The sequence below is a fragment of the Eubalaena glacialis genome, chromosome 5, assembly GCF_028564815.1.
Source record: "Eubalaena glacialis isolate mEubGla1 chromosome 5, mEubGla1.1.hap2.+ XY, whole genome shotgun sequence".
In the NCBI taxonomy this organism is placed as follows: Eukaryota; Metazoa; Chordata; class Mammalia; order Artiodactyla; family Balaenidae; genus Eubalaena; species Eubalaena glacialis.
Window position 1 is genome coordinate 153,314,530 of NC_083720.1, and position 17,852 is coordinate 153,332,381.

At 36.5% G+C, this 17,852-nt stretch overlaps 1 protein-coding gene across 4 annotated transcripts in view; it reads right to left on the minus strand.

Annotated features, from left to right (window-relative positions):
* The window catches only part of RXFP1 (relaxin family peptide receptor 1), a 71,467-nt gene that overhangs the window by 37,475 nt on the left and 16,140 nt on the right, over positions 1–17,852 (minus strand). For 2 of the 4 annotated variants that reach the window (XM_061191772.1, XM_061191773.1), the window contains exons 2-4: positions 11,615–11,713; positions 7,699–7,804; positions 1,755–1,826 (exon numbers count right to left, since the gene is read on the minus strand). In XM_061191772.1, coding sequence (XP_061047755.1) covers positions 1,755–1,826; positions 7,699–7,804; positions 11,615–11,657 — 221 coding nt within the window. In that variant the 5' untranslated portion in view covers positions 11,658–11,713. Of the gene's footprint in view, positions 1–1,754; positions 1,827–7,698; positions 7,886–11,614; positions 11,714–17,852 lie in introns of those variants that run through there. The other 2 variants (XM_061191770.1, XM_061191769.1) reach the window with 2 other exon arrangements.

Sequence of the window (17,852 nt, forward strand, 5' to 3'; positions counted from 1 at the left end):
GCTGAGTTTACGTATAATTTTCTCAGATTTTAGGAGTGATAAGGGATAAACCAGTATGAGCCAACTCTCAGTTAATTAGAAATTTTGACTAAAGGAGAGTCCCTATTTCTCCAGCATGCAAGAAACCTAACTTTAATTGTAAAATGTTAAGTTTGTTATACACCTAACACTCTCACAGAACATGCTGTGGTCCAATCGTTTACTAGGCAATGCATCTTTCTCACTAATAAACAGAAAAACTTTGACAAGTATTTATTCATTTATTTCTAACTACTGTAATTTTCCATTAAGCAATAGATTATATTGCCTGGAGGTGGAGCCAAAGTACATCTCTAATCACCAATTAGAACTTTTTTGGTAATTAGGCTATTTTGATCTATTGCTTGGAACAAATTGGTTGTTCAAGAATTAATTCAATGTTCACTGTGTAAAATTGCTAAACTATTGAATCCTGTTGTTTAGAGTTGAAGCCCTGACTCCTTTTAAACCATGTGGACATAAGGTGGTGCTACAGATCAGAAAAATTCTTCCTACTCCAGAAATCAGAAAATAAAGTAAGGAAGTATCCTCTTGAAGTTTGTGTATCAGTTTTGATTTTGAAAAGCTCTTGTCACTTGATTGATAAATGTCTAGAATACAGTTCTGAAAAGTCATTTTTATTAGAATTTAATTTTCTGATGTGAAATATTTTTCTGCAGATAATCTGAGCTTTGAGAATATTTCATCAAAGTGGATAAATTTTTCTTCTGATTCTGCTCTATCTTTATTATCTTAAAGAAAAAGTACAGATAGATGATATCTATATACCAGGGTTCTCTAGTGTAAAAACAAATCCCAAACCAGTGTAGGTGTGAAAATGAAACTGGGAATTCTGAGACGTTTTCTAGATAGTGTGATTCAGGCACAGAATATTTAAACCCAACAATTTAAGCCTATGACAATATGATTTAGCCTCAAAGTTGACCTAAATAACAGGTAACCATCCCCTGGGCCATTATGGATTCTGTGAGTACATAGGTAATCTTAGACTGAAGAGAAGCTAGCATTTCAGATAAAACTCAACCAATGAGGCAGATGTGAAAATGGAATTAAGTCCTTAAAAAACATGCTTGGAGGTTTCAAACCACAAGGACTTTCTATCTTAGGTAGAGATTGAATTTGCAAACATATGGAAGAAAATTCTTCTCTATCTAATCTTTTTTATTTTTTAATATTTATTTATTTATTTGGCTGCGCCGGGTCTTAGTTGCAACACAGGGGATCTTTGTTGCCACGTGCAGGATCTGTAGTTGTGGCATGTGGGATCTATTTCCCCGACCAGGGATCGAACCTGGGCCCCCTGCATTGGAAGCTTGGAGCCTTACCCACTGGACAACCAGGGAAGTCCCTTCTCTATCTAATCTTGAGGGCAGCTCGGGTAAGGGGTCATTACATCTTTCTGTAAGATGGACATTGAAATGCAGAGAGTAAAACCTCTTGAGTATCTCCACTTAGGGGGAGAGTGGTCGGAGGGTTCATAGCACACATACTCTGGTTTCTTTGGGCATAGGTTTCTGAGGTTTTTCTAGGATAGCTTCTAGAATTACTCAGGAAAAAAATGTTACCCGGTAGTCTCCAGCTAACGGCTAAATAATTCCCCAAAGAGGTGTTAGACTTAAGCAGTGGTGCAGCGTTTGTCTCTGCAGAAGTGGGAAGAAACAGATATGCCAAAAAATGTTAGTCAATTCAATACTAAGAATTAAAATTTTCCTCACAGCTTCTGAAGATCATGGTACTTCTTAAAGCCATCAGGAGGAAGTTTTCTTATTAAGTTCCACTTGAGTGACCTGAAATAAATGTAAATTTTGGTTCTTACTTAAAGGTTTTTTCTTTACTTTTAACAACATTATGAATAATTTTAAACTTTATTTACTTTAACACTAGCTTTCAGGAAACATTTGGCTTCATGATGTCACTCTTGTATTCATAATATCATTTAAAAATTTTTAAAGAGATTTTATTTGAGAGGTATTTTTATTTTATTTATTTTAATTAATTTTTAATTGAAGTATAACTAATTTACAATATTATATTAGTTTCAGGTATACAACATAATTATAGACTATACCGCATTTATAGTTATTATAAAATACTGTGATGTAGCTCACAATGGTTTGTACCTCTTAATCCCCTACCCCCACCTTGCCTCTCCCCCTTCCCTCTCCCCACTGGTAACCCCTAGTTTGGTCTCTATATCTGTGAGCCTGTTTCTTTTTTGTTATATTCACTAGTTTAAAAAAATTTTTTTAGATTCCACATATAAGTGATATCATACAGTAACTGTCTTTCTCTGACTTATTTCACTCAGCATAATGCCCTCCAAGTCCCTCCATGTTGTTGCAAATGGCAAAATTTCATTCTCTTTATGGCTGAGTAATATTCCATTGTGTATACACACACCACATCTTCTTTATCCATTCATCTGTGGATGGACACTTAGGTTGCTTCCATATCTTGGCAATTGTAAGTAATGCTGCTATGAACATTGGGGTGCATGTATCTTTTCGAATTAGTATTTCCATTTCCTTTGGAATATACTCAGGAGTGGAATTGCTGGATCACATGTAGCTCTATTTTTAGCTTTTTGAGAAACCTCCGTACTGTTTTTCACAGTGGCTGCATCAATTTACATTCCCACCAACAGTGGAGGAGGGTTCCCTTTTCTCCACACCCTCTCCAGCATTTGTATTTGTTGTCTTTTTGATGACAGCCATTCTGACAGGTGTGAGGTGATATCTCACTATGGTTTTGATTTGCATTTCTCTGATGATCAGTGAAGTCAAGCATCTTTTCATGTGTTTGTTGACCATCTGTATGTTTTCTTTGGAAAAAGACAAATGTTCTGGGGGCTTTCTGGTGGAGGACCCCTGGGCTGGAGGGCCCAATGTGTGGCTCATACCGCTCACCCCTTGGGGAGAACCTCTGCAATTGTAATTATTCTCCCATTTGTGGGTCACCCACCTGGGGTTATGGGTCTCAATTCTACTGAGACTCTGCCCCTCCTACCCATCTTGTTGTGGTTACTTTTTCTGTCTTTAGTTATAGGAGATCTTTTCTGGTATGTCCCGGTCTTTTTCTTGGATGGTTCTTCTGCAGATAGTGGTGGTTTTGGTGTGCCCATGAGAAGAGGTTGAGCTCAGGGTCTTTCTAATTCACCATCTTGGAAACTCCCTCTCTTCATGGCACCATTTGAACTAGGTTTAACTTTTGATTTTGAATTATTAGAGACAGTCATCTTTTCTTAAATTTAAGTTACAACATTGTAGTTCTGACAAAAAAGACTTGAAATAATAAAACTGGGAAAATAATCTTCAGTTATGTTCTCCTTTTCTATTTTCATTTAGCAAATGGAAAGCATCTCAGTTTTTGAGTGACAAGAATAGTGTTTTCTTGTTTAAAACACATTCAAGACCTTAAATAATTTTATGTTCTTCAATATTTTAGTTCTCACATTCCACTACCTTTGCTTCCTTTAAAAATTAGTTGGAAAGGAAACTGTCAATTGGTCCATACAGTTGAACCATCTCTATTCAATAAGCGATCCCAATGCAATTTCTAATAAATTGTATAGAAAGATTTCCTCTTGTATCATAATTTGATAAGCAGCTTGACACAAGCCAGGTTCACATAATTTTGAGGTTGTATTGGAAAAGACCTAACCTTTACTTTTTAAAAGAAAAGCAATGTAATATGGTAAGAACAAAATAAAACAAGCAAAAAATCCAAACCATTGAAGCTGGGACGCCCTTGCATGAACCATGCACAATCTTTCCATATCAGTTTCTTTAACAGTAAAAGAATGGATTTGGAGTAGGTGACCTCTAATAATATGATGCCATTATTATTGCTATCCTTGTCTATTACGATGGAACAGATGCTCGTTGAGAATTGAGCAATGGATGTCATTGTCAGGAGTTTGACCTACTGTGGAATAAACACTTGGAAACACTTGGTAAACATAAAGGACCCAGTGGAGACAGCTTCATACAAAAGACACGAGCAATGTTAGTTGCTGTGTTGGTTTTGACCAGTGTTGCTTGAACTTGGTAATGAATCCTTCTTAAAGAAAAATAGTTTCTCAGACTCCCTAGAGCACATCTTTGGAAACTATTGATATTTTGAGAAACAAACTGTTCCAGAGTCTAGAAAACCGTGTATTCTCAACACGGTGTTATTGCTGTTATTGTTTGGGGTGAAAATAGGTTCTTAGGGAGTGGAAAAAATATTACTTTTTTTTTTTTTTTTTTTTAGAAAACTAGATCATTTTATTTTATTTTGTTTTTATCGGTTATCTTTGCATGGTGGTTTTTAAAACTATCTTTATTGGAGTATAATTGTTTTACAATGTTGTGTTACACTACCAAATGTAAAATAGATAGCTAGTGGGAAGCAGCCACATAGCACAGGGAGATCAGCTTGGTGCTTTGTGACCACCTAGAGGGGTGGGATAGGGAGGGTAGGAGGGAGATGCAAGAGGGAGGGGATATGGGGATATATGTATACGTATAGCTGATTCACTTTGTTATACAGCAGAAAATCTTACTTTTTTAATGGATAAAGAACTAGTATATTTAGGATAATTCCCTGAATGCTCCGTCTTTGACATTTAATGGTATTTATTGTCTACATAACCAATAAAATGGATGTATATGCAAATAAAAAAAGAACTAGTATATGTAAACATACACATAGTATATCTGAAATATTAAAACATCCCAGGAGGGGACAAAAAAATGTCTAAAAAGGCTCAGGATGGGGAGGTGATAATGAAAAGAAAAAGGGTTAAGAAACACTGTTCTAGACTATACATACCTGTCACTTAGTGATTTTTTAATGAATAAATATCCAAGGTTGATTAACTAGTAATCTTCTCTTGAAATCACTCTTAGCTGCTGGGCTATCACCAGATGTTCTTTTATTCCTTATATTAGCTAATTGAAAATCCCTTTCTACTAATGGTTCTCACTTGGCTTGGATCTTCAGTTCTGCTTTATATCCTGTTTAAATATTTGTGTCATGTAAAGATAAACTGCCAAATATTTGAGTTTGTTTAAGGACATTGATGAAAGTTTAGGGTGCTCTCAAAAATGCGTTCATTCACTCATTTTCTCAACAAACATGGGTTGAATGCCTTCCATTTGCACTTTGGGAAAAAAAGGATAATATCCCTGCCCTTAAGAAGCTTATACTCTATTTGGATGACAAATAACATATTTTATCTACAAATAAAGATTTTTCTTTGCAAAATAACTTCAGTCTTATAGCCCAGGACTACTTTTTATTGTAACGATTTACTTGTAAATTCAACTCAAAAACACTGTTTAGAGCTTATTATACTCTGTTAGGAACTTTGGAGGTTATATAGAAAAACCATGTTGTAGGTCACCACGGAGCCATGAAAGGGAAAGGGAAATGAAAGGGAAATAAAATGCCATAACCACGGAGCTTATGGCATTTCCCTTTCTCTGGTGGAGAAGACTAGGACCCCAACCCTACAGCATGCGGAAGAATGTTTGATATACTAAAAGGAGACACCAATGAGGTTCTATGAGAGAACCCAAGAGGAGAGCTTAATTGCCCCTGAATGGGAGGATCATTTTGGAGGGAAGGGAGGCTCCTTTAGGGACCCCTAAATAGTGTTTCTTAGGAAGTTGAGTTTTTATTAATAGTGCCTAGAATTTACAGGCTACCTCTTTCTAAATGATGCCAAATATTTTCATAAATAGCATTCTCTACATTTTCATAATACCCTATTGAGATAGAAAGAGGTAGGTGTTATTACTCTCACTTTACAGGATGAACCAAAATACTTTTTAATATAATGGATTCTTGTATTTCAAAGTTTAATATTAATAAAGTGTTATACACATAAACTCCTGAGCTTGATTCCTACATTTCCAAATGCCTGTTGGAAATTTCCACAGGGTGACCTTTAATCTCCAATTGAAAAAACATCTAAATTGGAGTTCTAATCTTCCTCACTAACTGACACCAAGTCTTCCCCTGTTACTCAGGATGGAAACCTTGCATCATCCTGGACCCCTCCTTCTCTCTTGCCTTCTGTACCCAATCGTTCATGAGGATCTGATTCCAGTTTTTTCTTTATACCAAGGGTTGCAAATTGGTGGCCCACAGGCCTGTACTCATCTCTCTATGAATGTCTGTCTGTATGTGTGTGTGTACGTTAAACCAGGACAGTCTTTTTTAAGTTGAATCCGAATGCCTTTAGGTGGGGCTTACGCTCTCTCCCTAGTCACTGCCGTATCCACTTCCATTCCTCCAGCCCTCTCCCTCTCTCCCTTTCTTTTACAAAGATTAGTTAAATTGTTGAAGAATGTATTCAAATCCTACTTATGGGAAAACAAGAAATGAGGTTGCCAGCCTTAGGGTATTCATCGATTTGGATTTTCTAGTAATTTGATACAAGCAGTATGGGTGATCATTTTTTTTCTTTGAAAATAGAGTGAAATCATCATAAATTTTTATACCCAGCCATTCCAGTCAGAATTTAAATCATGGAAACTCTCCAGAGGACCTCAGATTTATTTTGGGGGGGGTTATTATTTTTTTCTAGTAGGACTAATTACTATGAAAAAGAGCTATGGTGAGTCTAGGGTAGGATAGAATGCTGTCCTTAGTACAGGTGGGAATGTCACCTCCTTTGGAAAAACAAGTCTTTGTGGTTTAACCTGCCTGGTGTTCTCAGCTCATTATCCAATTGGGTAAGCTCCCCAGATTCTGTTAATTTGATGATACCACTGTGTACAGGAGCTCTGAGCTGGAGCATTTCCTTATTCCTTGAATATGTCAAGCATATGAGCTGCAGTGTTATGTGGTTTGGGTTGAAAAAGGCAAGACTTGCCAACATTTGTAACGGTAAGAATTACTCCTATCTTGTCCTCATATATACAAAAGTCAGAGCCATAAGGCACTAAAGCAACTGGATGAAAACAAAAAACTCAGCAAAAATATTGGATTATAATGTCTGTCCTCCACTAAGTTCTTTTTAAAGTTTCAGCCAAATGTGTGTGTTTGTGTTGCTGAAATTTGTTGAATTCAAATTAGTACTGGGTCAATAAACTGCTTATTATGAGGGTAATTTTCTTTTACATACGTAAATTTGAGTCATTTAAGGAAAAACCCAGCATCAAATCTCCCAGTCAAATGTGATTCAGAAGAGTTAGATTTTAAATGTGAAGTTCTGGAATATTTTATCCAATTTATTTTACTTGTTTTATATTTTTATTTATACATAAGCATATTAAAATTTATTTCCAATAAAGTCAAAAATTGACTCGTTCAATAAACTTCAATTCTTGTAATAAGAAAGCTCTATATGATAGTTTATTTGGTAGCCTTTTTTCTTTAGTAGCACATACACTTGATTGCATCTTTTGTTTAGATAAAATGTGGCGATACTAAATACTTCATAAGATTGTTATGAGGGGCTAAATAAGTGAACATATAGAATAATTTAGAGTCAGATCTATCATGTAATAAATGCAAATAAATATCAGCAATCATTATAATTGACCAAGGAACAATGATATCATCTTAAGTGACAATGCATTATTAATAATGACAATTACACCTGAATTATGATACAATTTTACAGGGACTGTTCTGGCTGTCGGGATGAAGCCATTCTTTTCTACTTACATTAAAGTCACATTTGAAGAAACTGATGGAACAGCTCGTAAATTGGTCTCATCACAATCAAGCTCTAAACCTCGGCAAACACATTGCACGGGCACAGAACCGACCACTGAATAAAGAGGAAGCAGTAAGGAATGGGGATGATGAGGGACCAGAAACAGGAGGGTAATGAAAAGAAAGAAACAAAAAGCTATAAGAAAATCATATACAAAAATGTGTCATGTCTTACGTAAGCAATTTGTGCGAAGCTTTAAATTAAGGTTCCAAAGTTTTGCTTTTAACATTAAAATGATGCTAGAACTTGAAGATAAGGAAACATATACATTTACCAGCCCATGCATTAAAAAAAAAAAAAAAATAGCAGCCTGCCCCTCTCCATTTGTTGCAAAATGAATGAAGTCATCTGCTCTTTCTTATCCTTGGAGAGTAGCTACGTCCCAGGGTGACAGGACAGAGTGTGATGGGCGTTAATGTCCATATCAAAGCTGTTGTTTAAGAATAAAGTATTAATAGTTTTAATGGAAGACGAAGCCCTTTTTAACTAGCAAGAAAGAGAACTCAACTCTGAACTATAGTGCTGGTAGATTTTTTTTTTTTTAAATTCAGGAGTTCTTCAAAAGACTTCTTTTGGCTTATGTAGGGATGTAGGATGCCTACAGCTTCACTTGAGGAAGTGAATATTTCTTATGCATAGCCATTCTGTTCTCACTGATGAGAGTTGGAAAGAGAGGAAATGGAATGTACGCCTTTGACTACCTTGCGGGGCTATAGCGGTAGTCTTAAAGATGTGACCTGATATTTCTAAAGTCTGTTAGAGACTTGCAGTGGTGTGTTCATACAGCTAAGCAACGAAATGGGATTATTATTCAGAGTAATGGACATCATCTGACTGCTGACTTGATGGGGAATGGACGATTCCTGAGAGCAATGAGGTGTGTTCTTTTCTACGTTTACTTTGAAACTCTGCACTTACAGCAGAGGTTACAGCCTCGAATATCTACAGGGGCAGGCAAAGCGGGTAGAGGCTGCATCCAGGAGTCCCAGTGGGACAGCTTCTCCTAACTGTTGTCCTATATTACAACAGGAACATCTGTGGCCAAGTCAACCAACTTCCTCAAAGAAGCTAGAAAGACAATGTTTCGTACTATATAATTACCTACTTAAAAATAATAATGCCTAACTTAAAATATTTTAAATCATCATAGGACAAACAAAACTTCTTGTGAGAACTGTTTGCAGACTTTTAGTCTATAACCTTTACAATAAAGCTTCTGAAGAGTAGAAAATCATCGTGACGGCAAAGAAGGCACCCTGAGGCAAAGCTGAGGGATGACAGTGATGCACCCGGTGTGCTCCAGCCTTAGAAATAGTCAGGTGTCTCTTTGCTCAGATATGAGGCCACAGGTGTTTTCCCTCTCCTCCCAAATAACTCTGCAGACTCCCTACAGGATCCTGAGAGCTCACGACCGTAATTTAGGTTTTGTGTGTTTTGTAAACAGAGTCTGTGCCAAGAACTTTAAAACAGGTTTATGGTTGTAAGTGACCATTCTGGCGATGGAGCTCTGAAAACTGATTCTCTCTCTCTATCCTCTGCTAATGTGAATGTTGTGGGGAAGGGATGCGGAGGGTTAGGATGGAACACGAAGGTCCCGAGAGGGACAGTATGAAAGGTAAAAATGGAGGGCAGTGAAGTTGGCATTAATCCAGTGTGTCTTTTCTATTATGCAGACTGAATTCAGATAATCCATATATGCTGATTACAGGGTTACCTGTGGTAGGGAAAAATGAAGAAATGACACCTGAATATCCAACCAGGAAAGAAGGATGAAACAAATTGTCACTTATAGAGTATTTTGAAAAGTTTATAATATGGATACCTGATTATGCTAAAATGCTACCTGAAAATATGATAAAAATGGATTGCATAGAAAATTTCAACTATGTTAAAATAAAAAAAGATGAGTAATGCACCAGTAAGTTAATGCTGGTAGCTTCTGAGTGGTGAAATTATGGCTGAGTAAACAATTCTTTCCAAATCTCCATACTTTCCAAATCCTTGAAACTTAAACTTTATTAATATATTGGTTAATGATGGATATGCTTTCCATGATATTGTTCTTGAGAGGTGACTTTGTAAATGCGAATTCCTCACATTCTTTCATCCAGCCAAAAAGTATTATAAGCCATTTTCAGTTAAATTTCCAATAAATCCTTATTATAATCTGATTTAAAAACAGCAGTACAAAAAAATAATAAAGCAGTACAATAGGAACCTTAATTTAAGTTTCACCCCTTAATTTTACGTTACACTCCCCATTTCATTTTTACACTGCTTTTAAGCTTGAAAAAGACATTGAGTTATTAATTACCACCCCCCCATCTTTCTTGAAAACTCTAATTAAAAATTATATATTTGTTCATTACTAAGAATTGATAAAACATCGCCTTTGTATTTTTTGAAACATTTTTTTTTTGTGTGTAGCTGCATTCCTCTTATGTAAGTATACTTAGGACACATTTCTCCCAGAGTTCATCATCGGGCAAAAATTTATTTCTCTTGCTAACTTGATCTGTTTTCCCCCTTGTTTGTTTTTGCTTTACAGACCAGACTACGAAAAAGTTATGTAGCCCATTATTTTCCCTCTTTGACCTGATGACTACAGAATTAAGAACTAGGCAGTAACTTTTCTTAGTGAGGATTTCCTTATCTAATTTTTCTTCTCCATTCCTTTTCCCACTCACCATGGAATTTTTGTCTCTTATGTCATGTTAATGGGTTAAGTCTGTTCGTAGCCATATTTTTATTGTAAATTGCCTAACATCCTTTTGGGAATAATGTGAAATATAAAAAAATTAAATTAAAATTTAAGAAATGAAAAGAAAAGGATGTACAATAAAACAAGAAAATAAAAACTACATTTTGAGATCATATGGCTTAATCCATTAGTTTTTTGCCTTGTATTAGTAGTTAAATTATACCTGTTAACTTTTTCCTTTCCCAAAAGCTTTTAGCTCTTTAATGATCAAGCAATCTGATCTCCATATTTGACAAGAAGACAACATGAGGTTGAGATAGATTGCTGAGTGACCTGTGAGACTTACAGGAGGGATGTATACCCCCTTAAAGTGGGGATTGCTAGCAGTTTTTTTTTAGTCTCTTTTGAGTAATGAAGACAAAAAATATTAAAAAAATTTTAAAAAGCTGTACTTTACAATTTGTGGCAGAACGTAAAGGGAAAAATACAGTGAAGTGCCCTTTTCCCCAACCCCTGCTTTTTAACCAAGGTTTTGAAAAGCTAGGATTAAAATTACAACTTTAAGACACACATTTACATTTGAATAATTTATTAGAATAGACAACATTTATTTAAAAGGAGTTATGTATATAGATCTTCCTGATCTTAAAAATTGTAGTTTATCATCAGTGTTATGCCCTCCTACAGCCCCTTTCCAGGGTTTTTGTAAGTTTTCGGTATGTGACTAAAAGTAGCCGATTATAATTAATAAGGCTTTTTTGGTAGCTGTAAGGTATGGCTTAGACTCCAGAAGCTTTCTCACTTACAAACGTTAAAATCCAAACAGCTTCTCTGCTCTTCTATTTTCAGTTGCCTTTATATCAGAGTTGCTTTTATATCAGAGTTTAGAGTGATTGTGAAAAGGGGGCATGAAAAATAGCAACCCTGATGGACTGACATTAATTTTGTTCACAATACCTGGCATGATTTATTACTGTTGCACTTATGATCCTTGAGTGATTTTAAAATAAGATCCTCAAATTAAGGCTGCGTGTCTACTAGAACATTATAATTTTGCAAATAGAAAACTATAAATTTTTAAAAATGTTGGATCCAACTTTTAAGAACATGGCGTCTTACTATGAACCTATAGACAAGGACCGTCAGTCCCTCTGATTACTTACGGCATTCAGATGTTTCTGTCACAAAGGGATACCAGGAAGTCATTTTGTAGTAATTGGCAAAATATTTGTCAAGTTGCGTAGACCATCCATTGTTGTCACCTAAAATAAAGATCACAGAGCAGAAAAGTTCAAGAACAGAAATATTCTGTTGTGTTGGGGAAAACAGGTCCTCTCTTTAAAATAATTTAATGACCTATATGAGAATAGAATCTAAAAAAAAGTGGATACAGGTATATGTATAACTGATTCACTTTGCTGTACAGCAGAAACTAACACAACATTGTAAATCAACTATACTCTGATAAAAATTAATTACAAAAATAATGAGTGATTGACAAACAGAGAAACGTCATCTGGGAGCTTGTCAGCAATGAGAATTTCTGGGTCCTTCACCTAGAGATCTTGATTTCATAGGTCTGAGATGGGTCCTGTAATCTCCATTTTTACCAGGCACTAGAGGTGACTCTTCAGCACGTAGTGTTTGTTTGAACCACACTTCAACAAACAGAACTTTAAAAAAAAATTTTTTTATTTTATATTGGAGTTTAGTTGGTTAACAATGTTGTGTTAATTTCAGGTGCACAGCAAAGTGGTTCAGTTATACGTATCCATATATCTATTCTTTTTCAAATTCTAATTTGAAATTTAGTAATTTTGGCTATTACAGAGTATTGAGCAGAGTTCCTCGTGCTGTACAGTTGGTCCTTGTTGGTTTTCTATTTTAAATACAGCAGGTAACAAACAGTACTTTAGATGTGCTGAAACACAGTACACTGTTCTTAGCATCTTTATTATGAACCCCTCAATCTTCTTCAGTCCTGTAAACTGATGTTGGAGATGGATGTATTAACATGGCAGATGGATGGCCATGATTGTTAAATAGAAAAAGAAAAAAATAACATGACCAGCACAATCTCATTCTTTTTTTTTTTTTTTAACGCACTGTGGTATCACGGATCATGTTGAGTGATTATCCTCTGAGTGCTTACATATTTTCTCTTCTATATTTTCTGATTTTGATATTAGACTCATCATTTTTTAAATAAAGTGAAACAAAATATAGTAAAAGTCTTCATTTGGGGGGGAAAATTTTTTTCTTCACAAGATTCCTCATGACCTTGCAGTTATTTTTGAACGAGACATGAGGCCAGTCAGGAGGTAGAATGGATGTGAATGGGGGTGCAGGAGCAGCTTCTCTCTATCATCTGCAGATGGTACCAGCCTTCCTCCCACTGCAGGTTGGGGGTGGGTTTGAATGGGATCCTTTCCAGAGGTTCTAACATTTTTTCAGGATGCTCTTGGGACTCTTTAAGGATGCATAGACATATAAACAGGTGATAGAAATGATAAAAGTTTATCTACTTTTATCTACTACTAAATCTGGCATCTATTTTATGTTATTTCTGCCATGTATGTATAATTCAAACCTGAGATTGAGTCTAGATAGTACAATTTTGTTCAGTTGTGTGGATTTGGTGAAATTGACTTAACCATATCCATGGTTTTAACTCTTATCAGAGGATTTCCAAGTTATTTTTCCAACTTGCACTTTATCTCGTGTAACATGGGATCAGTTCACTACAGGCACCTCAAACACAACATTCTCCAAATGGAACACATTATCTGTCTCCATATAAACTTGCTATTCCTCCTAAATTCTCTGGATTGGTGAATGGTCCCTACAATCTATCAAACTGCTCAAAACGGAAAAGTTAAGTTTTTTGGAATATGCGCATATCTTATTAAATATAATTTGTACAATTTTCCTCCATCTCCATGTTATTTTCTTATTTTTTCATGGCTCATTAACTCTTCCATGAAGATTACATTTGGGGAAGGAAAGGTATTCTAACATAAGTGCTATGTATGCTTGTAAGAGTATACTTCCTATTAAAGTCCCATTAAAAATAAATTGGAAAGAAGATAGACTATTTAAACATTGTATTTATAGCAGTTTCCATCCTTTAGTATTACTTATTAGTTTTAAAACTTCTTTATTACAGAAGATTTCAAAATAAACACCAGTAGCAAAGTAGTATAATGATATCTCAAAGATATTATTATATCTCAATGATATTATTATGATGTCTCAATGATATCATGATGATATCTCAGAGATGACTGATGGACCTCAAGTTTACCAACTGCAGATGTCAGCCTGAGACTCCAGCTGAGGACCAGTAACTGGGTGCACAGGAGAAGCACCCCAGAAACAGCAAATCTCAGCTTCTGAACACCCAGGAACCAGGTCAAGGTGCCTCCCTGACCCTTGACATTGTAAAGAAGGTGGCATCTTAGGCAGAGTAAGAGGAGGAAGGGAAGGACATTTGAAAGAATGGGCTTGTTCAGGCAAATAGAGATGGTAGCTTGTTGCGACTGTGGGGATTTAGTGCATGTTTGCTCCCTCTCCATTCTATCTTCGGTTTAGAATGCTTCCTTGTTCCTCAGAAGCTGGTAACTTAGATCTATGTTGTCCAGACCCCAGCAGCTCAGGTTCTTGTTATAGAAAAGCTTCTACCAAAGGGACTCACTCCTGCGAGACTGAAAGTTTGTAGACACCAGTCTTGTGGGTACCTAGCAGAGGTGGGGCAGTTATCGTGGCCAGTCTCAGGTTCCAGCTTCCTGGGTGTGGAGCTGATGAGCCGTAGTAATGGGGCAGATGCTTGCAACTGTGGTGGTGTTTTCCCCACCCCTGACTCTTCCTTGTATTGTCTTCATAATGATTCTATAAACACATTCTTCTCTGTATGAAACCTCTTTTTTCTTAAGCAAAAGCAAAAAAAAAAAAAAAATCTAGAGTGGTTTCTCTTTCCTCCTTCCAGAAGGGATTGCAGATAACAGAATCTCAAGGATAGTAAGGTTGGGCTGGTTATCTGACCTGGATGGTTTTGAAGATAACGGTAGTCCTGTCACCATTACAAAATGGTACTTTCATAGTTTATGGCACACAGCAACCAAAAAAAGTTGTTTAAATGATCACTCTTGGCTTCCTGTGATTATGAGCCTCTTCGAAGGATAGACTCGGGCAAAGTGGGTGCTATGGTAACTCATCAGAATGAAAATGAGAAATGTCAAGGGCTGTGGAATGAGATGACTATGGAGATGGCCCTGGAGAGATTAAGGAAAGAAAATGACACGCTTAGGGTATGATGTCATCAGCTCAAGAAAATTCAGAGAACCAGGGAGCGGCCATGACTACCCTAAGATAATCTTTTATCTCTTGGGACCTCAGGACTCAGATAGAATCTGATCCAATGGGTTGCTAAGGTTACAACATAAACTGAATTCACATTTTGTCCTGTCTTTTAAGTGCACATTAGGACACTGATTTAGAAAGAGAGGGACCCTGCGAATTGTAATGGGACTTTTGAATGTGTTCAGTTGAATTTGCAAACCCTAAATCTTCATCCCACTGAGCCTCCGTGCCCAGCATAAATGGGTCCCTTCCACTGTCTGACCAGGTTACTTTTTTGTTGGAGGCCTGCTAGTTACTTTACTTGACGAAACTAACTTGTCAACTCTCCTAGTAACTCTATTTCGTCATTATTGTGAACTCTACTTACAGATGGAAAAACTGATTCTGAGAACTTTAAGTGATTTGACTAAGAAACAGAATTATTAAAAATAACCGAAGAATTAAAATAATACAATTATTTTAATGTTTTCTTTTCTAGGTCCAAAGATGATTGAATCAGTTTATATTCCTCTTACAGAAATTCTAACTTTTATACGACATTGTCTTTAAATATTTAGCTGTTACTAACTGTTACCTATTTATTGTTCTATTGCCTGTTTCATTTCCATTCTTGAGGCTCTTACATCAGCATTGTGTGAATTATACAAAAAATTATTTAACAACCAGAAGTAGTTATTAACTGGAATTTAAGCTCATCATTCTTATTTTCCATGGATCAACGGAAGTATTGTGAATCATTTGTAAAAAAAATTTAAAAATAAATTAATTTTCATACTAATGTTATGAATTTTTATACATTTATAAACGTTACAGATGAAACACGTGGTAAGAGAAGTCTTTTGGCTCTGGGTAGGTTGAGGCGCTGATTATTTTTACAGATGAGTTTTTGTGTATCTACAGAGCGAGGGTGGAAAGGTCTGAAGGACTCAACACTGCAGGCTGCCAGGGCCTGGTTGGGGGCGGGGGAGATGGCGCCCATGCTCACATTCGTGTCCTGACCCATCCTCCTGGACCTCAGAACACAGCGATGGGACTCAGGTGAGGTGGCTGCATCGCAGGGCTGGGCCTGTATCCGCGGGTGGCGTCTCACTGCTGCTGTGACATTCATGAGACAGAGTGGTTGGGTGACCACCAGAAGACGTTGCTTTTCCTTCTCTCTTGTTCTTCAGCAGGTCCTATATTTAACTGAGCTTTTCAAGTGAACTGTTGCAATTTGCTGCATTCTTACCATTAATAGGTGGCGCAGTGCTTAACATCTGTTCTAAAGGGGTTCCCTATACGTGGTGTAGTTGTAACACTTTAGTCCAACAAATCCAAGTGATGTAGTTATTTACGCTACTTCTCTTCTCTGTCTCTTTCTTAATCTTATTCTTTTCTCTCCTTTTCTACCTCGTTGTACCTCAACACACACACACACACACACAGACACAGAGTTGAAAAGAGAGGGAAAAGAGAAAGAGAGGTGATGGGGAATTTGAGAATGCAGAAGGAAACAGGACAAGACGGCTTATATTTCTCCAACTGAGAGCATATATTTTGCGGGGAGATCTCTTTTTAAATAGCAGCATCTTCAAACAAACAAGCTTCTTTGCAATTAGCATTTACCTTCCTTCCTTCCTTCCCAAAGCATTTTCTTCTTCCCACCCATTACTTCCTCTCACCAGAAAGCAGGAACACAGAACATAGAAGATGTAGCCAAAATTGCAAAGTTGGAAAGTTAGCATTTTTAAGAAAACAGCTTTTGGAATATGTGTTTCTATATTTTAAATCCCATATCCTTCCTATTTTAAGGATGTATGGGTCAGTGAGCAGAATGGTTTTCATACTTTACTTATGATCCCACTGAAATTTGACCCTCTGATTTTTCTTGAGGTATCACAGAGTAGAGAGCACAGTACAAGAGGATGTTGTGTTAGGGGATATGTTTTCTAGTATGTGTTGGTAGTGCTGTATGAACAGCATTAAGTATATATATTTACTAAAAATAGGTTTTTTTAAAACTAAAAACATGTAATGATGCTCTGAATAAGAATGAATGACGTAGACCAAGAAAAATCTGGTCTTGCATACTGCCTGAATAAGTATGTGCTAATTCAATGAATGAATGAATGAATGAATGGGTCTCTGTCCTCAAAGACACTTCAGAGAAAACCCAGTCTCCCTGATGTTATAATAAAATTTGGGAACTGAGGCACTTAACAAAAACAGATTTCCAGGCTCCTCTACTGGAGACTCTGATTTATTTGGTCAGTATGGGGTCTGGGGGTATATATAGTCCATCAATGCCCTGGGGGAGTCTTACAACAAGTGTTGGAAGAACTGCATTATGGGATTTTCTCCGACTAGAGCCTTTCTCATGTTGCAGTGGAGGACGGCTAGATTTAGCAAAAGAAAAATCCTGTCAATCAGAAGGATCAGATTTCTTTTCCTTAGTAAAGTTGCTGACTGTTAACAAGATGAATGCAAGTGGTCCATAATTTAAGGGCACTTTGCTCATATGTCTTGTTACACTTATTATAATCTGCTTCACACTGTGCCTATTTATATATGTATTTTATCTCCTTATGAGAGTATGATAGGAATTAATCTTAACTTATGTATTTTTATTGCCTCAGTGGCTTCTAAGGTACTTCTAATATAGCTAAAACATGAATTTTACTAGCTCTCATAAAGTATATAAAATAGTAAATCATTATTTCATTTGCACCTAGTATTAGTTATAATTTAGTATTATGGAAAAGTGGGTTAGACACACCAATCTGAATTCTGGAGAATGCATCTCTCTCCTCCATGCTCTCACATTCCCTGGCATTGGCGCCGGGGGTGGGTGGGTGGCGTGTCAAGGGTTGAGGTCTGGATGGGAATGGGAAAGGTCCAAGTTTCTTGAAGGCACTGCATAGTTGTGACGGTGCTATATTAGGCTTTCCTCAAATTGCTTCCCAGGATTCTTCTTGAGAAGAGAGTTCTGTGGTTAAATATGCTTGGGAAATGCTGAATCCTGTATCCCCACTTGGAATTAATAATGCAGGCTAGTATGATGAA